The following is a 21803-nucleotide window of genomic DNA, read 5'->3' as shown; positions in this document are numbered from 1 at the left end:
ACAGAGCCAAGGTGATTTCATTTTGTTCCAGCATATTGAAAGCTTGTCAGGGGCAGAGGGACTGTGGAAGAATAAAGAGGGACTGTGGAAGAATAAAGAGGGACCGTGGAAGAATAAAGCGAGCTGCTGCAAACAGATGCAGGGACTCTCCTCAATCAAAGGGAAGAGCACTGTCGGACTCCAGGTGGAAGCATGTAATGCAAAATTAGGTCCAGGAGCATTAAAACAAATGAGTGCAGCTTCCCAAACCACAGCGGGAGGGCACGGTCTCTTTGGCATGGGATATTTGCTTTGCAAAGATTTCGTTGTGTATGGCAGTCATACAGGTTTGTGTTGAAGCAGAGGTAGGAACTGAGTCCATATTAAGGAAAACAAAACCAGAAAGTTTCACAATCACTTTGCTCCTCTGCCAGATGGATGAGGAACATCCAGCCAAGAGTCAGATGCTTGTGGTTTGACTGTCTCCTGGGGTTATCATGAACTGTCACAGGTGACTAGGAGGGCCACCAAGTCCATTTCAGCATCTGGTTCTGATGACAAAGAGGAGAGGGCTGGTGTATGTCACAGCAGCTGTCAAGGGCACAGTTTCTGGGGGCTGGGATAGAGAGTTGTCAGCAAAGTGGTTCCTGTGTAAGTATGAACATTGATGTTTGATCCCCAGCAGTCCTGTGAAAAGCTGGGCACCGTGGTGTGTGTTTGTAATTCTCAGCACTGGGGAGGAGGAGACAGAAGGACCCCCTCGGACATATTGGCCAATCAGCCTACTTAAGTGGCCAGTCCCAGGTCCCAGTAAGAGGAATGCCCAGATCAGATTAGCCTGTGGGCCTGTCTGTGGACTGATAACTGATATGGGAGGACGCAGCCCACTGTGGGTGGTATCATTCCCTGGACAGGTGGCCCTTGTCTGTATAAGAAAGCTAGCCAAGCACGGGCCTGTGGCTTGCCTGTGAGCAAGCCAGCAAGCAGTGCTCCTTCATGATTTCTGCTTCAAGTTATTGCTTGGGTTCTACTTGACTTTTCTCAAGAATAAACTGTAATCTGAAAACACAAATAATCCCTTTCTTCCCATTAACTGCTTTTGGTCAGAGTGTTTTATCACAGTAACAGAAGGGAAATAGAACACCACCAGAAATGAATACTGTGAGGATTAAATGGAGGAGGTGGCTAATGTAGGATTCCAACAGTCAATGTATAATAGGACCTCCATATCACAAGTGAGGTCCAAGATGGTGGACTAAGGAAGTCTGGACACAGACCCCCAAATGTCCCACATACAGCCTGCATGCCCTTCTCCCATCCCTGGGGAGCTGGCACAGCCTAAATTTCCAAAGCTCCACGTCTCACCCCAGCTCTTAGTCCATTATGTGGACTTGAGAGAAGGAATGTCTAAGGCTGGGCTGTTTGTCATTGAGGAGCGAATGACCTCACAGATAAACAGCAGTAAAATACTGCCAAGTGCCAGTGTGGGGGAAATGATCAAAGTCCTGTGAAAATCCAAAGAAAAATCTAACTTTCTCTGTTTTTACTTTTCTTCTTTTATTCTTCTGCCATGGAGGAAGGACTCCAAGTGTCAGAAGGGCAGGCTCTGAAAAGATTTTTAACTTGAGAGCTGTGTTGCTAGGGCTTACAGGACTGAGAGCTAGCAATCAGAGGCCCCTGCCAACCAGCTCAGTGAAACCCTGCTTGTGAGCTAAAGAGGGGCCCAGGTTGGAAGCTAAGAATTCAGAATGAATCACCGGAAAATAATCATGATGGCACCTTAGGTATATAGTTTTTAAAATAAATGTTATGTGTATGGGTGTTTACCTGTATGTACCATGTGCACCACATGTTCACAGTGTCAGTAGAGGCCAGAAGAGGGTGCTGGATTCCTATAACTGGTGTTACAGATGGTTGTGAGCCACCATGTGAGTGCTGGGAACTGAGCCTGGTTCCTTTGGAAGAACAAATGATGCTCTTAACCACTGAGCTGTCTCTCCAGCCCCCATTACCATTTTTTTTTTTTAAAGAGCTGCCACTCAAACTCATGTCGTGGGTTCCTGTTTTCTAGCTGTTTTACAGTTCCACACACCTTACTTAAGTTTATCATTATTGTGTGTCTGTGTACATGATGCATGTATGTGTGTGTGCCAAGGGGCATGTGTGGAGAGCAGAGGACAACTTCTGTGGAGTCAGCTATTTTGCCTGCATGTATGTGTGTATGCCATGTGGGTACTTGAGTTCGATTCCCAGTACCCACATGGCATACATACATACATACATACATACATACATACATACATGCAGGCAAAATATCCATACACATAAAAGGAAAACAAAATCTCAAAAAAAGGATCTATCAAAATGGACAGTTACAAAGCAAATGTATGAAACAGACTGCACACATGACAATATGTTTAATCAATGACATACTGAAAAGAAAGCTGTCACATATCAGATCAACAGAAACTATAAAATACTCAAAGACATACCTAATAAAGCTGACAGAGTTGACATAAAGAAGCCCCATTAAAGCTCCTGATCCAGGATATCAGGATTCAGGATATCCAGGATCCATGATCCTGAATCGAAAGACTCAACACTGAAAACGCCCCTCTTCTACCTCAAATTAACTACACATTTACTGCAATCCCAGCTAAGACCCCAATGGGTTTGATGGATTTTGACAAGATGGCTTGTCAAAGTACATTTAGAGGAACAGATGCATAAAAATACACAAGACTATTGAAGGCAAAAACCAATTTGATCAGTGGAGGAATTAAGGGAGGGGAAGAGAGGTGATCCATGAGGGGTTTCCACAAGAGTGAAACCCATTACAGAGTAACAGCAATCACCAGTGGAGAGAGGGAAATAATTGAGAGTAAAAGTTTAAGTGGGGATGATGGGACTGGGGAGAGGAGAGGGCAGGGAGTGGACTAGTGAAAACCAAGGCTGCAGGGAAAAGCTTTGTGTGGAAATTAACTAGTTTGTAAGCTAATTAAAAATGTATTTATTTAAAAGAGAGTTTGAACTGAAGTACCCCGCATGGGTGAATGATGCTTCTTCTAAGAAGACACTGGGTATTAGAAAATCCTACTGCCAGACACAGGCAATCTCCCTACCTTGTTGTCGGGACACACAAACCAATACAGAGTATTGTCTTGCTCTTTGTTGCCCACCATACCTAGATAAGACCCTATCACTGAAGACATCACTGACTTTGGATACAGGACACAGAGACATCAACCCCGAACTGACTAGGAAACTCATCCCATGAAAGATAGTTTATATAGTTCCAGAAGGTGGTATGCAGGCTGCCAGAAGAGAAAAGATACCAGCGATCCTACCCAGTGCTGGATCCAGCATGGTCCTGCATGGACCCAACATGGTGCTGTTAGCAAGATGTGCCCACTGGTGGAATAGTGGCATGAAGGCTTTGGGGGTAGCCAACCACTTTCTGATCGGCTATGAGTCCTGTTCCACAGGAGATTCATGTCTGGTTGTCAATCATGGAAAGCATGTTCATGTCGATCAGTGTAAAGTCTGGTCAAAGCCCATGCCTGGGGAGATCATAAGCCTTAGGAAGGAACCTACTATTGTTTTGCTAAGTGGTCATACTGTCAAACTACACTCCAAATATTTGTGTTTATACCTAAGGATTTGTACTGTTCTCAGCTTTGTGAAGCTGAGCTTCTTCTTTGCAGTGGGCAGTGGTTAATGGGGCAGAGGTCTGCATAACTGGTCAAAATGCCTGAGAATAAATAACTCGGAGCATTCAGCAATTGGCTCTGTAATCAACTTTCCACCACAAACCCAAGCTCCAGGAACTTTATGGAAATGGTGGACAGAAAGGACATAAGAGACTGTGGATGGAGAAGAGAGCTGTGAACTGCTGACTTCTGGAGACGCCCAGGCTGTGGCACATACATGTCAGCTCACAGCAGCTGCGGTCACCCACACACTATCAAGCCAGTCAAAATTTCAAGCATGGATGTGGGAATGTGATCCAAGGAGCCATATGCTTGATTAAAAGTGGTGGAGAAGACTCATGCAGATAAGGCAGTTATTAATAATAACAAAAATAAATAAAAGAGGACATGAAAAGGATGAGATGACAGGACTGAGGAAACTGAGGAATGGAGTAGAATATAATTACATATGTGAATTAAATTTTAAAGAAAAATATTATTAAAATGAATAAAAAAAAAAATAAGAATGCAAAGACTATGGAAAATAGAGAGACTAAATAATAGTGAGAGAGTACAAGTGTATTATATACATTTGCAGTAGTGTGTGGTATATAGATGAATTTCAAATAGTGGGGGAAATTTGATAAATGGTTTGAGCAAACTATTGGTAAAAAAATTAAATCTTCTCAAACAACAAAAGACAGTTCAGAGAATTAAATGTTAACTATAAAAATAGAGCGGAAAGTAGTAGTTTATTAAGGCTATTTTATAATGCAGGGGAGGCTTCATAAATAATGCAAACATACCAGCTTTCAAGAAAGCAATCAAGAAAAAATGTGCATACAATGATGGGGAATGTCTTTCTGTATGCTGTGAATATGTGTTCTCTGATAGGTGATAATAAAAGCTGATTGGCCAGTAAAGACAGGAAGTATAGAGGGGCAAGCAATGAGTAGAATTCTAGAAGAGGAAGGTGAGTAGGATTCAGCAGACACAGAGGAAGCAAATGACAAGAAGAACTGAGAAAAGGTACAAGCATGTGGTAAATAAGATAAGAATTATGAGTTAATTTAAGTGAAGAGCTAGTCAGTAATAAGCTGACTAATGGCAAGCATTTAGAATAAATATAAGCTCCTGAGTGATCATTCTATAAGAGGCCATGGGAATGCAGGGGCTTGGTGGACCGAGAAACATCCGACTGCACTACAAAGTACCAAATAAAACACACAAAGCTGAAATGCAAATAAAGACTAAAAATTTCACAGAGACAAACAGAAAATGATTATTACTTGTAACTGTGAATTTTTAAAAACAGCAAGAGAATCTCAAATTTAAAAGGCAAAATTAAAATCCAACAATTTTTAAATTGGCAAATTTATAAGAATATGAAAATAATTAAAAAAAACCCAGCAGTAAGAAAATGCAAATAAAAGTATATAGTACTAGAACTGGAAGTTAAGTACATTCTTAAAGTTTGTACACTTGAATGCAGTAGATCCAATGTAGGATTGGTACAAAGAGGCAATTTCACCCTTTTGCTTTCTATTCCCTATATGACTCGACATTTTTCTAATGCCCATGAAAAAAATCCTTGGGATTAATTGTCATGTAAGTATAACATATCACATTTTTGTAAAGATTGATTTTCAAACTATTTTTAATTATGTATATGTATATGTGTGGGAATATATACATGTGAGTTCAGGTACAGGTTCCCTTAGAGCTGGAGTTACAGGTAGTTGTGAGGACCTGGGAACTGAACTCAGGTTTCTTTTTTTTGTGGGGGCAGGGTTTCTCTGTGTAGCTTTGTGCCTTTCCTGGATCTTGCTCCGTAGACCAGGCTGGCATTGAACTCACAAAGACCTGCCTGCCTCTGCCTCCCAAGTGCTGGGAGTAAAGGCATGCGCCACCACCACCACCACCTGGCTTGAACTCAGGTTTTTTTGGTTTTTTTTTTTTTTACAAGAGCAGTATGTGCTCTTAATTGCTGAACCATCTCTCCAGCCCAAGATGTCACATTCTTTCAAACATTCTAAGTCTTCCCATATACAAAGTTGCTCACCTAATAAAGTCTGCAAATTACAGATGCTCCATAATGGTTCTTGAGATGTTAGGTGCTGACCATTACTATTTTAAAGATTTATTCATTTTTATTTTATGTATATGAGAGTTTGCCTACAAGTATGAAAGTGTATTGAGCATATACCTTGCACCCACAGTGGCCAGAAGAGGGTGCTGGATTCCCCAGAATTGGAGTTATGAATGGCTGTGAGCCACCATATGGGTGCTGGGAACTGGACCCAGGTCCTTTGCTAGAGCAGCCAGCTCTTTTAACTGCTGAGCCATCTCTCCAGCCCCAGTTATTATTTTAAACTTTCATGAGAACATGATTCAAGGGAACTGTATTGCCAATTTGTTTTTAAAATCTTACAGATCTCAAGAACTCCTTCCAAGTCCACAGCCCATCAACGGTGTAAGTCGCTGGCAGGTAGAACATGTCCCGAACAGCCGCTCTGCCTGCTGCGCTTTCATGTGTGATATCTGAACTGCTGCATAATGACATTAGTAAACTGAACTGATTCAACTGTGCCAAACTTCGATATTTCAGCTAAGATAATTTTACAGCATCTTATTAAGGGAGAAGTGAGTAAGACAAACTGCCAGTCATTTTGATAACATTAGAGTCGATGTTTTCCCTCCAAATAGCAAGTCTGAGAATAAGGAGAAGTCATAACTTAACAACAGATAGCAGTTCTAAAGTCTTAAAATCTAGCTCTGACTAAACAAGCTAAGCTTTGAAGGACATGCATAATTTTCACTGTATGATTTTAATAAAAGTAGAGCTCACTCTTGGAGTACCCTCAGTTTCACAACCTGAAATGAGATGAACATGTGTTGTCTCTCATAGGTGTGCGCCATTAAATATTCACTGAAGAAAACAGGAACATGGTGAGGTGGAGGTGTCTGCTCCCCCAGCTCTGTGGAGCCAGCCCCCCATGGGCTATGGAAAGGCAAGGGCCAGCAGGCAGCAGGCCAGGGGCCAGCAGGCCAGGCGTGTCGGCTAAACTCAGAGTTAGGTTTAATGTTACTGATGGCTGGTACACATGCCTCCTCTTCTATTTAGTTTTTGTTTTAAAATTTTTAATTTCCAGAGTTGGAAACGGTGTTACATACTTTTAACCCCAGCACTTGGGGGCTGAAAAGAAGGATTTCAAGTCTGAGGTCATTCTGGATTCTATAATGAGATCTTGTCTCAAAAATTCTGTTGTTCAATTTTCATACTCTAACTTTAAAAGTGCACCTTTTGTAACTATAACATCTTTTTTTTAAAAAAAGGGAATTAAAAAATTAATTATGGGCTGGAAAGATGACTCAGTGGTTAAGAGCACCGACTGCTTTTCAGGACCTGGGTTTGAGTCACAGTGACCACACAGTGGTTCATACCTGTTTAGGAGATACAATGTCCTCTTCTGGCCTCCTTGGGCACCAGACATCTCCAGGTGTGCAAGTGGTGTGCAGATAAACACGCAGGCAAAACATATGCCACAGTGTATGTGTGGGGGTCAGAGGCAACTTGAGGGAGCTGATTCTCTCCTTCCATTAAATGGGTCATGGGGTCCAATCCAGGTCATCAGGCAAGGACTTTATCTGTGGAGCCATCTCATTGCCCCCACCCCCAGGCTTCTTGAGACAGGTGCAGCAGGGGATGCCTGGCTCTAAGCATTTCAGGGCCCGAAACGGTTAGTGAATGACCATAACTGGCCTCGGAGTTTAGAAATCACAGCTGTGCCTATGTGCTAACGGCTCTGTGTGAAGCAATCTCAGGCAAACAGCGTTGAACATAGAGGAGGGGGTGAACAGTTGAGGTGAGTCAAGTACAGAAGGCCTGAGATAAGAAAAAGACCACCCAACCACTGTACTGTTAAAAGGGGTGAGCTTTATGGTGTGGGAATTGTACCCTGAGTTTTAAGAATGGATGGAAAATCTAGAACATTCCAGGTGACATAAATGCTATGGCTGGAAGCTTCTGTTCCTCACTCCTGGAGTCTCCTTCCTCAGAGCCTGCTTCTGTTTCCCTCTCCTTGGTGATACGTCATCATGTAATGCTGTTACAGATGGCGCCTTTCTCATGAACCCACTGGTGTCTGCGCATAGGGAGTCAACATTGACTTCCCGAGTCACTCTCCCATTGACTCTGGGTACTTGGATCCTCCCCCTGCTTTTCTTCGTCCCTCTTATGGGAAGTGGAGATTTCTATCTCACATTTTTGTGTGTATATACATCTGTATGCATATTCACACATATAGGGCTGTGTGCACATCGGCAATAGTGTTTGTCGCTGGGCTGCCCTCTCCATCAGCTTACGCTTTTATTTGTTGAGATAGGGTCTCCTCTTGAACTTGGATGTTGGAGCTCATTGAGTGGCGAGTCTAGTTAGCTTGCTCCAGGACTCATGTCTCCTGAATGAGTGCTGGGGCTTAGTTGGATTATAGAGCTAGGACAGGTTGCCTAGTTGGCATGGGTCTTGGGGATCTGAACTCCAGGACCTATGGGAATGCAGTAAATACCTTATCCACCAAGTCACCTCCCCACTATATTCCATTAAGTTTATTCCCTGGCAAACTCTCTGAGACAAAAGGCAGAAGACGCTTGTCAGTCACCTTCCTTAATACATCTGTGCTCCTGTCGAGTCTTACGACAAAGTCCCATACTCTGGATGGAAAGAGTAAAGCTCTGGGCTGTTTCCATTCAGATTCCCTGTGGATGTTCACACAGAATATCCATTGTACCTTTAAGGAGCCTGAAACTGATTACAAAACGGGACTGGTGATAGCAAGGGAACATTTACTAAAAACAACATAAAGCTAATAAAAACTGGCATTGTTTGTCAGCGTGTTTAAACACAATCACACTTCAAATAACCCCAGGAACATTTTCCACTGCAGGAGGCAGGATGTGTGTGGAGATGTGATCTTGTAAAGGCACCAGAGAAAGGCGGAAACACAGAGATCATTGTTTAAGATTTAAAATCACACAAACTGCTCACAGGGGAACTTAGCTTTCTGCCACTTTGGTGGCTCCTGGATTTGCCAGAGAAGATGTAACAGTTTCCTGCTGTAGTTGGGACTGTCTCAGAGACCCATCTGCCATCCTTGTCTTCCCCAGACAATCAAACCCATGAAGGTAGTTTGGGCTGTACTTGAGGAGGAAGGGAAGGGGCGGGTGTGAAGTGATTGCTGGGAGATGGTTCAGCCAGTGAAGTGTGCAAACACTAGGACCTGAGTTTGATTCTTAGAACCCCACCCCCCCAACACACACAAAATGGGTGCAATGGCTCATGCATGTAACCCCAGTGCTGAGGACATGGAAGCAGGCAGATTCTCAAGGCTAATTAGCCCATCAGTCTGGCTTCCTCAGCAAGCTCCAGGCTAGGGAGCTCAAAAGCAAGGTGGCTGGCTGGCACCTGAGGAATGATTCCTGAGGTTGACCTCTGGCCTTCACAGGTATGTGTAATCATGTACACACACACACACACACACACACACACACACACACCACCACCACCACCACCACCACCACCACCAACAACAACAACAACAAAATGAATGGTATTTCAAAAAACTGGTGGACGCTGACTGCCATGTGACCAGTGGTATAGTAGAGGAAACTCAAGTTAAATTTCTATTCCTAGAGCTCCCCTCCCTTGGTTGAATCCCAGCTCTGCTTTTCCCTTCCTGTATGACTGTGGCAAGCCTCAGGAAACTGAGGCTGGGAATAGCTTGTAGGCTCTAGGCTGTTTAGAGTGCTCTAGGATTTTCTACAGAAAAAGCCATGAGTATATTGCCTGGCACATGATTTGTTCTAGACGGGCTCCTGCTCAATAAACAATTAAAAACAAAATGTCTATTGCTGCTCATTAAATGTCTCAAAGAAATGACACCCTAGGCCAGGCTTGGTGGCTTATGACTATAATCCCAGCATGTAGGAGGAAGGCCGGCCTGGATTATATTATGATTTCCAGGCCAGCCTAGGATACAGGTCAAGACCCTGTCTCAAAACCCAAACAGTTGCCCCTGTAATATCTGCTGAACTGATGTGCACATGCTTATCTGAACTAGAAACTGGCAAACAATCATTCCGTGACTGCTGCACAGCGGAGGGTATGTTCCGAAGAATGCACCGGCAAGGCTCTCGCTTGCAGGACAATGGGTCCCACACAGATGGTGTTGGCTGAGATGACTAATGAGGGGGTTCTGCAGCAGTTCAGAAGACCGCAGGGGCCTGCTGCCCCAGGCAGATGAAACGGAGAGAAGGCAAGGATTGTCTTTGCTTTGGACCTCCAGGGAGCGAATGTCTAGGAGGATCATCAGTGGACTCTGTCCCTTAGACTCCAAGAGAACGAAGGCTAGCAGATCTCCCTTCCGGACAAAAAACCCTCTCAGCTCAAGAGTCTATTGCCCATTTCATGCCCACGTCTTTCTTGAGTAAAGTCCGGTGTAAATGTATAGTCGTTAACCCTTAGTTCATGGAAGGACCTCCCCTGCCACACACACACTGTTCCAAAGGGCAGGTCAGGGAGACCCCAGTGGCACTTTCTGTATGTCCCGGGATGTCTGGCCACCACAGTTCACCTTCCTTACCATCCTGGAAAGAATTCATCAACGGCAGTGACATGTCTCTTACGTGTGTGTGAAAAAGATGAATGAACTCACCCAAATAGTTGTTGCTCTTGTGCATTTCTGTAATGTTAATTTTCGTGGCTCCTTGGGGGATCTCTACAACTCGGTGGTAGCCCAGGCTGGTGAGGGCGTGCTTGAACACTCCCGACACCACCTGGCAGCCTGTGTTATCACCTCCACACACCCCACACTTGTCCACAACTTTGTCGGAGCCCAGGAAGTCGTCACAGCCAATGTTCTGCAAAAAGACAGAAAAGATGTTGTAGAATGGATCAGGAACATCTGGGAGGAAGGAGTGAGAAAGGTCGGGAGATCTACTGATGGGTCTCAGATCGACCTTCCTCCTGCCCTTGCTCCTGGGGCTTAGGAAATGGCTCAGTGTGCAAAGTGCTTGCTGTGGGAGCAGGTTGGAGCCCAGCACCCACGAAAAAATCCAGGCGTGGCAGTGAATGCCTAGAATCCCAACACTGGAAAGCAGAGTGTTGGGGTGGGGGGGGGGGGTAGACATTCTAGTCTAGCCAATCAGTGAGAGACAGTTTCTGTAGAGACTCAAAGAGTAAGATGGAGAGCCATAGAGGAAAATAACCAATGTCGACCTCTGGCCTCCACACGCCCACATACCCACATGTATACACACACACACATTTTTAAAAGTTTATACATGTCTTCATTCAACAGATATGCACATAGCACCTACTTGGGCAAGAGCCTTCCTTTTCAGCTAGTCAGGAAATAGACCCTTCAGGGGTAGGTTGGGAGACCCACACAATAAACAAGACAGATCAATCCAATAGTACGTTTGGTCAAGGTAATTGATCAGAAGAAAGTGACTAGGAAGGAGGCAGGGTTTGATATTTATATAATTTGAACAGTGAAACCGTTTTGCATTCCCCCACTCCACGCAGACTACAGGAGGGTCATGAGTGCCCCATGCTGGGAATTTCTTAAATCTCTTTGGAACCACAGTAAATACCCCACTTAAACTGAGGTTTGCCGCCAAGTCTGTTCTACATTGCAGATCCTACCACCACGTGACAGAGCAACCCCCCAAAGTGCTGTTTCCTGGCCCAGTTTCGTGGGAAATCAGAGCTTGAGCTCTGTCTCCACTGGTAAGTGTGGTTCTGGAGAGCTGAGCACGAGTCTGGTTGCTTGTTTTTTCTGAGGCACTTCCCAGAAGCGCAATGGCTAAAACACCACCAGAGAGCATGGTAAGCTTCTATCTGAGCCTTCACCAGACAGTCAATCTCATTCATGGAAACTCTTGTCTAATCTGAACCTCAACCCCACCCCAAATCTCATCACTCATTTTTTTTCTGCTGTATCTTTATTTCCCATCACCCATTCATGTTCCTGTTAAGATAATTTTGTTTTACATTAAAAAAAATAAAGCTTTGCAACAAAATGGAATGAGCTTGATTGGAATCTTTCTCCCATTGCCCAAGCTGGCTCCACAGGGCTCATGATACTGTTTCCTGAATTCAAAACTGGGACTCATGGTCTGAGCAGAGAATTCTGTCACATTTCCTCCAGGGGCAGATGGAAGCCAGCAGAATGTAGTTTGGATGATGAAATATTGGGATTACAGGATTATGCATTCGGTCCTGGGGTTGCAGAAAATGAAATCAGAATGGTGTTCTAAAACTTGAGACATATGTCCACTGACTCACAAGCTTGTTTTCATTCTCAAACCTAATAGCAAACATGAGACCATATCTCAGGGGCAGAGTGGTCAGCAGACCCCTCCAAGTTCACTTCTGATTGCATTAAGTAACCGTGGGTCTACCCACGTGGGTCCTGTTGGTGGGGTCAGATCTCACATCAGAGGTGTTTAGTTTTGTTCCTTCAATTTGACTGACATCTTTCTGCAGGCACTGTACCTCTGCCTTATTGCTTCCATATTCCCGAGCGCACATTAGTCCATCAGTAATCACTGGTCTCTCCACAAATCGCTTCTCTGTAAAACATTATTTCTGACAATAACAGGACATCATCTCAATATGTCCATCCATATCCAATTAGCCTTTCAAAACGTCATGTATGCTATGTCTTTCTTCCCCCTTAAAAATGTCTTGCCTTCACTCTCTGAACATTTTAGCAGGAAAGGAAGGAAAATGATAGCCACACCCTACCTGTCTTGCATTCTCCCTTGCTTTGAAACAAGGCAATACTACCAATATCCGGGTTTCTAGAAGACAGAAACTATGGGGATGGAAAGAGGGCTCCCTGGTTAAGAACACTGGCTGCTCTGGAAGAGGCCCTGGGTTTGGTTTCCATTACTTACATGGAAGCTCACAGCTATCTGTAACATCAGTTCCAGGGGATCTGATGTCCTCTTCTGGCCTCCATGGACATGGGGTTCACATATATACATGTAGGTAGACACTTATAAACATAAAATGAAAATAAACATTTTTTAAAAAAAGAAAAATAGATCCTACTCCACCAAAAGCCAAGAGTCTAACTAAATTGATGATTATGGATGGGTAGGACGGACAGTGTGGTGGTGTGAATGAGATGTCCCCCATCAGTCTCAGACATCTGAGTATTTGGCACCCAGGTGGTGGCTATTTGGGGATGATAAGGAAGCATGTCCTTGTTAGAGGAAGTATGTCACTTCAGATGAGCTCTGAGGTTTCAAAAGACTTGCACCATTCCCAATGTATTCTCTGCCTCTTGCTCAAAGTTTGAGGTGTTAGCTCTCAGCTGTGCCTGATGCCGTGCTCTGCCATCATGGACTCCATCCCCCCAGAACTATAAGCCCCTAATGTTCTCTTCTAAAGGTGCCTTGGTCATGGTGTTTTACCACAGCAATAAAATATAACTAAGACAGAAAAGTTGATCATCCCTAGAGATAGCTCACAATCCCCTCTCTCTACAAGCGTTGGTCCATTCTGGCTAACCCTGGACGCATCTCGAGTAGAGGGGACATTGACACAAAGGCACAGAAGAAGGAACCAACAATGTAGTGCATAGAATGAGGTGGATCACCCGGCAGAGGCAACCGAAAGGGGGCAGAACTGATTTCAGCTCATGGTCTCAGAGGGTACAGTTCACCATGGTGGGGAAGGCATGGTGGAGTTCATGGCAGGGAAGTGGCGACGGCTGCTGCTTGTTTGTGGTGTCAACCAGGAAGTAGAGAGCATGGGCTGGAAGTGGCATCCTCAAAGCCCATCCCCCACTGAGCCACTTCCTCCATTTAGGTTCCAACTCACATAGATTCAAAAGCCTCCCAAACTATTACAACCAGCTGGAGACCTAGTGTTCAGACATGCGTACCTGTGGGAGACATTTTACATTTAAATTATAAGACTATAGGATAGGGTTGCAGTGAGGGATGAAATGAGGCCAGAAAATTAGACTCTCCAGGGTGAAGCATCAGAACTTTAATCTAAGGAATCAACGACTACCAGATGTATGAAGAAGTAGAGGTTCATATTCAAGATGTGTTTTGAAGACAATAATGTTGGCCACAGTGTGGAGTGGGTCCTACCTAGAGATGGGGAGCAGGCCATCTAGAAGGTCTTTTACAGAAATACTCTCTTGTAGATAGGGTTTGGAGAGTATTTTAAGAACAAACAAGAGCCACTGAAGATGGGATCTACATTACCTCAGTCCTCTGCCCCAATGCAGTCAGCAGGATTTTCCGTTGGAAATTGTACAAACACTGCTTCAGACAACCACAGACACAGGACAGATGACGCTTGCTCTTCTGAGTTAGGCATTATATTAGGACACTCAGCACTATTGGATGGATCCCCACCTGATTTCCTGCACAGCTCAGTCACTACGGATGGATCTAGATTCTGCCACTGCAGTCTTCCTGGCAGATGTCCACATAGCTTGGAGACTAGCTTTAGTGGAGGGTGTGGCTTCATAAGCAATGTCAAGAGCTAACAGTGGCATCCTGTTTTCTCAGAGCCCACCCTAGACTCTCAGGGCAGTTTAGCTCTCCAGAGAGAAATCAAAACAAAGGGCATACAACCCTTCCCCAGACATGGAAAGAAACCACTGGGACATCTTTCCGGTGTCCTAATTGTTCCTCAGCTCTTCCTTGGGGAGATGGATTTGCCATGGAGTCACACAAAATGCTACCCACTTCAGGAAGCAGGAAAGACAAGTGTAGAGTGACTGGGCAGACAACGTGGATTCAAGGCCTTTGTTCTCAGCTCTGAGGCCACAGAAAACTTATTTACATGACAAATGTCCCGTCTCCTGACAGGGCAATGCTGAAGATCAGTGATATAATGAAGGACGATTTGATTGATGGGAAAAAGTGACCTTCAGACCGGGTCTCAAAGGACAAGAAGTATTGTTCATGATGATCTAACCATGTGAAAGGATATTTTATCCACAATGTCACTGAGGGACCACACCAGACAAGTCACCTAGAAAGCACCCAGTTGAATCAGACTGAGGTCTCCCCTTTTGGGGGAGGGATTAGTTTTTCAGGGCTCACCTGAAACACACACACACACACACACACACACACACACACACACACACACACACACACACACAGATTATCAGAAATTATTGGGCAATAAGGACTACCTGCATTTTTTATGTTCTCCTAGGACAGGATCAAATCTCTTTTAGAAACTGAAAACTGGGTACATGGAGACTAACGGGTGCTGCAATATCCCAGTTTGAAGTAGGGTGTAGGGGCAGAGTGATGTTCAGATGCAAAATGAACAGGACACTGTGACAGCCAGACCAGTAAAAGGGGAAGGAAGATTTAATCTCCCCCATTTGTTTTCAGCTTGGTAATGTCTAATACTCACAGAGCCTTTACTGTTTGGGAGTAAGCCACCAATTTGGAGTCATCTCCATTAGACATGAGTTGGCCAGCTTCCTGACACACAAGACCGAGTTAAGGTCCTTTGGAAATCAATTTTTCTTATTTTAAAAGCAATCCACGGGATTGCTGTCAACTACAGGGAGCTGAGACTTAAAGAGGTCAAATATCTGAGTAAGGTTGTGTTGTTAGTTGTAAGGGTCAAAACTAAAGAGCATGTTTTAAAAACCATTATATTAGGATTGGAGATTACTCATGGCAAAGGTGACAGTTTTGTTGGAGAAGTGGATGGTGGCAGAGACCGAGAGCAGAGAACAAGTTCAAGGTGATGTCACCATAGAATCCTGGACAGAGCTCAGCCCAGAGGTGACTCTAATGTGCTTGTCTTCAAGTCTTGTGAAGAGATACAACCACAGGATGTATCTCTTCCATACTGGCTGTTTGAACATTATACTCTACATGTAGCAAATGAAAAATATTTTAGCTTATCTTCCTATTACATTGATTTCTTATTGTAAGAGCTTTCTATTTATTTTGAAATACTTAGACTCACAAGAAGTTGTAAAAACAGTGAAAGGGAGTTTTGTTGACCTTCTACCCAGATTTCCCTAATGATTACATCTCACTATGCATCATTGGAGCCATGTATATCACTATAATGGCATCACCATTATACCGCTAATTAAGAGTAGACTATATTTGAACTTGCCATTATTTATATACATTTCTTGGAGTGTATGAGTCTGTGAAATACTGTAATATGTGTAATGTTCCTTTCTTTAAAACAGCTGGTTCCCCCTGTCCTGGTTAGCCTTAATTGTCAACTTGACATAGCATAGAGTCATACAAGAGAAGAAGCCTCCATTGTGGACTAGCTTAGATCAGTTGGTCTGTGGGCATGCCCATGAGGGATTCTCTTGATCACTAACAGATGTTGGAGGGCCCAGGCCACTGTGAGCAATGCCATTCCTAGGGAAGGTAGTCCTGGGCTGTACAAAACATTAGTTAAGCATGAGTCAGTGGGCAAGCTGTGCAGTGCACTATTCCTCTGTGAGTTCTGCTTCAGGTTCTTGCCTTGAGTTCGTGCCTGACTTTCCTCAACAATGGACTGAGACCTGGAAGTATAATATAAAACAAACCCTTTCCTCCTCCTCCTTTACCACAGCAAGAAAGACCAGACTAGGACCCCTCTCTTCAAGAATACTGCCATGTAATTGTTAAGTGCATTGATGCCATCTAGCAGGAAAAGCAGTTTGGAATGGGGGGGAAGAATACTGAACTGGGAATCAGGAGGCTTTGTCTTTGACTTAATGTGGAATGATAAGCCAGGCTACTCCTCTACATCATGTTGAGAACAATCCTGTCCTGAGTTATTAGGGAACAGTAGCTGGAACTCGGTCTTGTGTATCAGGAAGCTGGCAACTCATGTCTAATGGGGATGACTCCCAATTGGTGGCTTACTCCCAAACTCTTTGGGAGGCCCCAACAAAGTATCACCAGTATGCTTAAGATGAGCATGGGAGTCTTCCAGACACAGGTCCTGTTCTGCCTCTGTGCTTAGGAGTCCCGAGTCTTTGGACACGCCAGTTGAGTTGGCTTTTGGGTTCTTTTGGATTTGTGATTGGAGATGCTGCAATCTTGACCTCTTCAGTCTGTTGGAAGCATCAAATGAGGAAACAGGGCAACAGCATCCTTGCAGAATGATGCGGTACAGTAGCTTCTCAAAGAATGCCGGGTTTTGTTATCATTGGTTTTTATAGATTTGATTATGCCTGAAATTTATCCTCTTTGAGTAAATCTCATTACCATGTAACCAGAGGACCCATCCCTACTTCTGTAACATCCCTCAACTAGAAATACTTTCTTCTTTATTTGGACAAATTCAGAAAGTGCTAAAAAGCCAAAGAAAGGGCACAGGGGACCTCAAAGACAACTCCTGACACAGCTTCTCTGTTCTTACTGTTCAAACAGCATCTGCCAGTGAGAGCCAGATCGAACATCTGCCTCCCACCATCCACCTCTACTTTGTGTTGTCTGTACTGTACCATGTACTACCATTCAAAAGAGAGATAGCGTTTACAAAGGTGATTGGACAAGCATCAGATGTTCACAGCGTTTTCCCAGTGATTCCTTTTGCAACACATTGTAGGAAAATTTTACACGTTGCAAGCCATCATGAGAGAAATTGCTCAAGAATTACCCTCAATTGTGTGCCAAAATTAACCTAAATGAGATTTCCCGAGGGAAATGAGCAATCTGGATGACATATTTGGTGGTGAATTTCCCAGGGAGGAGCTTCTGTCCATTGTGGCAGGCAGGGGGGTGCCAGGCATTCAGATAGTGGCGGGAGGGTTCCAACTCCCTAATGGGAAGCAGGTGTTCTGTGTATGCTTCACACACGAGGCAAGGCAACCTCAACTGGCTGGCTAGTGACCCTGAGAGGTGAAACATGTAGCCTTAATAAGCATGCCATTACAGCAGTGTGGGGGAATATTAAAATGGTTTGAAGCTAACACCAATTTTCTTGTATTTATGGTGAGCTAATTTGTGGAAATACATATGGAGGCTAAAACTTTCATGGATGACATTCTGTTGAAAGAAGTCTTCTGCATATGATAAACATCTCTCTCATGTCACTGTGAGGAATGTAGATGAAAACCACCTTCTTGGAAAGCAATTTAGCAACCCATGCTGCTTCAAGCATTGCATTCTTCTTCTAGGAATTTATGCAAAGGAAGTGATAAGAAATGAGGCCAACAATTCCAGAACAATAGGGCTCATCAAAGTGTTATTATCAGTGCTAAAATCATTGGCATCATCCTTAGTGTGCAACATAGGGAAATGGTTAAACAACATGTAGACCCCCTGGGAAATGCTGGATGGCTCCTTCTCCCAGTGTGATTTTCATTACAATGGTCTCGAAGGTGTGCTGGTCAACCCTTGACCTTCTGTATCATTCAGCAAGTTTTCTGAGCTAATCACAAGACAGTACCGATGTGATGTTAGGCACATCAGAACAGCCATGAAAAGGAACCAGACATAGTCTCTACTTAGAGTTGAGTCGAACCCAAGTGAGCAAACTACAGCTTCCTGCCAGATCTGGCCCAACCTGTGTTTGTAAATAGAGATTGACCTGAACACAAACATCCCATTTGTTTGCTTTTGTTCCTGGCTTTTGGGGGCATTTTAAAAGTAGAGCTGAGTAGTAACACAGACAATCTGGTCCACAAAGACTAACATATTTATAATCTGGCTCTTAAAAAAAAGTTGCCAGTCATTGTCTAAACAGAAAGACACAAAGAAGTGACTTCAATATGGCTTTGCGATTGTAAAGGAGGCGGGCACAGATTCCTGTGAGGCAAGACCGAGGCTCAGGTATTTGCTCTCAACTGACCCTAATTGCCTGATCCTGGATCATCTATTCTCTCTTTGTTCTTTTCTAATCTGGCTCAATCATTACATAGAATGCAAAGAGCTGTTATCTAAGGGGCCAGGGAAACGGCTCAGCTTGTAAAGAGCTTGGCGCATAAACGCGAGGACCTGAATTTGGGTCCACAGCACCCATGTAAAGAGTGAGGTGTGGTGGTGCACCCTTGCAATCCCGCTGCTGGGTAGGGAGAGGCAGAAAGGTCTCTGATGCTTGCCAAGCTGAACCAGCATGCTCTAGGTTCAGTGAGAGACCTTGACTCGCAAACAAGGAAAGAGTAGAAGAAAGACATCTTATGTTGACCTCTGGCACCAGCATGTACATGCGTATATGTCCATGTGCACATGTCCCTGCATGCACAGAAATGCACACAAACCTGCATGCATACATACCTGCACACATACAAACATGAACATGTACATGCACATACACAGAGTTGTCCTACCACAAGTCTTCAATTTTTGGGGTGCTAGGGATCAAACCTAGGGCCTTGAGCTACATCCCCCAGCCCTCTTTTTTTTTTTTTTTAAGTGAGGGAGGAAAACCCATTCATTTAAAAGAAAACTTTGTGTAGGACCCCAGAACTTCCCTACAGAAAATGAGCAAAGCGAGTCTCTGGGGCTGAAGAAGGGCTGGCGGGGTGTGCAAGTCCAGCAGCCTGAGTTCGTGCCCGCTTTCCTTCCTCAGGGCCAGGGGCTCTCCGTTCTGGCCCTTCTGACATTTTGGCCTGGCATGTTCTTTCTTGCAGCAGCTGTCTTATGCACTGATAGTGTTGGCTCTACCTGTCAGGTGCCCGGCTCACTCTTCCTCCTCAGTGTGATACATGGATCAGATACTGCCAAGGACCTCCGAAGGAGAACGAGCTGCTTCGGGGACCTCTGCTTCAGGTTAAATCCACAGCTTATGGGATGTCTAGGAACACACAAGGCCTCTTACAGAAGGCTTCAAAACAGTGGCAGTTTCATAGAAATGTGAAATATGTCCCGGTCTATGCCAAAGGAGGTAATGAGTAAATAGTAGTAGATTGTTCAATTAAAGAAATAGTTCCTTTCTGCATCCACCTAGAGCTCTCTAGCTGCCTTTTAGCTTAACTTCAGTAGGAGAGCACAGTGTTTGCTACACTGTAGGTGTTTAGGAGGTGTTTGCTGAATAAAAGCACTGTTCCCTGAGGGCTTCACTGGTAAGCGCTGGCTGGCCTTACCAGCGTGATGATTAGGTCCGATCCTCAGAACACACATGAAAATGTCAGGCACAGAGGCAGGAACGTGTAATCCCAGGGCCGAAAGGTGGAGACCGGAGGATGCCTGGGGCTCGCTGGCCAAGCAGACTAGCCTCACTGGTGATTGTCAGACTGATGAAGAGAGATGCTGTCTCAGAGGAGGTGGATGGGTTCCTGAGGACCACACCTGAGGTTGTCCTCTGGCCCCCATACAGATATGCAAATGTACACATATACCTGCACATACAAATGGGCACCCACCGAACATAAATGCATGCATGTATGTGCAAACACTGAGAAAATCTTCTGCCTAGGGAATCCAGAGATCAGAGTTATAGAACCAATCTGTTCTCAGGACTAGATCATCTCTAAGGTCCCTACTGGTGTCAGATTGTTTCTGAAACAAACAAACAAACAAACAAACAAACAACAGAGATAAAGCCTTGGTCTAAAAAAAAAAAAAAGATCTCTCCATGTTTAAAGTCAAGGAAGGGCTGGAGAGATGGCTCAGAGGTTAAGAGCACCGACTGCTCTTCCAGAGGTCCTGAGTTCAATTCCCAGCACCCACATGGTGGCTCACAACCATCTGTAATGAGATCTGGCACCCTCTTCTGTGTACATAATAAATAAATAGATCTTAAAAAAAAAGATCAAAAAAATAAAGTCAAGGAGAGATGCTTTCTTGAGACAAAATTAAATTGGAACCAGAAATAACTGGAAAAAAAAAAATAGACACTGTCACTCTTTTGAAGGGTAGAAATGGCAACAGTATTAAAGAGAGTTTAGATTCCTTGGTGAAGGCAATTGGGAAACTAGTGACTGCTTTTAATCAGGCTTATGGTTGTCACATTTCAGGGCCCATCCCGTCTCATCAAAGAGCAGCACCTCACCAAGGGATTCAGCCCGAAGAGAACACTGGCACTTCCGTAGGATACACTGGGTGGGAACCGAGAGAGCAGTGTTTACAGACCCGAGAAAAGGAGCTCTGCGAGGCAATCATCTCCTCCAGGGAGGGTGGAAACGTCCCAAGCTACAACGCCAAACACTTACTTTCATCTTCTAACTTCTAACTTTCCAGGGACTGAGATGGGGTGGGGGAAGAGGGCATGGACCGACAATCATAATATACAAAAGTAAGGTGTCCATACTTTTGTAGAGAAGAGTGGGAAACCTCTGGGCTTAAACTTTTTAACCCTACATAGTGAATTCAGTTTAAAGGTATTAAACAAATCTGGAGAAACTGTGTTGTAATTTTTCAGGGCTTCAGAAGGGGGTTGGCACTTGGAAAACCCTGCGTTGGATGTGTCCATCAGAGGCTGTGGACTTGGCTGCCAAGGTGTCAGAACAGGAAATTCCTAGAGTAAAGGAGGAAAGAGAAACCATCTACATTCTACAGGGTTGAGTTCTGGAAGCAGACTATCAACAAAAAGGCCAGAGTTTGTTCGGCTGAGAGCCCTGACCCAAGTGGAGGCTGCTTGGACATCGGCTGGATCTCTAAGATCTCTGGAGCACAGGCAGTTTGGGTCCACAGACCTAATCACAACCAGATGCTCCCAGTGGTCTTAGGTGGATCCTGAGACTGGAAGGCTGTGATGGAGACTCAAACTGGTACCCCTGCCATCCCTGTGATGCACATTCTATCTGCAGACGTGCGTGCATTTTCTCCACAAGGTGGCACCTATAAGGCTTAGAGATGGCACTCACCCAAACAACTAGTTTAGGGACAAGGAGCAGAGCCAAACACTTAAAGGAATGATCTCTGGGAAGTGTAAGAGGAAAGGGACTTGCCCAAGGCTGACTGGATAGTCTTCGTAATCCCTTGTGCAAGATCCTGTCATGTGTTAAGACATGGTTTCATCTCTTAGAACTGTCTTGTGGGAATGTTAAAAAGAAAAGTGAGTGGAACTGTTAGGCTTTTTGTTTCTAGAACATTCAAGAAAATACTTAAAAATTTAACTAAATTAGTTATGATATTGAGGGTTTATAGGGTTTTTAGATGTCACTTCATAGTCAC

At 44.2% G+C, this 21803-nt stretch overlaps 1 protein-coding gene across 2 annotated transcripts in view; it reads right to left on the bottom strand.

Moving 5' to 3' along the window:
- The window catches only part of Thsd4 (thrombospondin type 1 domain containing 4), a 573943-nt gene that overhangs the window by 77370 nt on the left and 474770 nt on the right, over window positions 1-21803 (bottom strand). For both annotated transcript variants that reach the window (XM_037207445.1, XM_028861990.2), the window contains one exon: window positions 10382-10586. In XM_037207445.1, coding sequence (XP_037063340.1) covers window positions 10382-10586 — 205 coding nt within the window. The remainder of the gene's footprint in view (window positions 1-10381; window positions 10587-21803) is intronic.

This window comes from Peromyscus leucopus, chromosome 7, assembly GCF_004664715.2.
Source record: "Peromyscus leucopus breed LL Stock chromosome 7, UCI_PerLeu_2.1, whole genome shotgun sequence".
Lineage (NCBI taxonomy): Eukaryota > Metazoa > Chordata > Mammalia > Rodentia > Cricetidae > Peromyscus > Peromyscus leucopus.
This window is presented reverse-complemented; position numbering and strand designations above follow the sequence as displayed.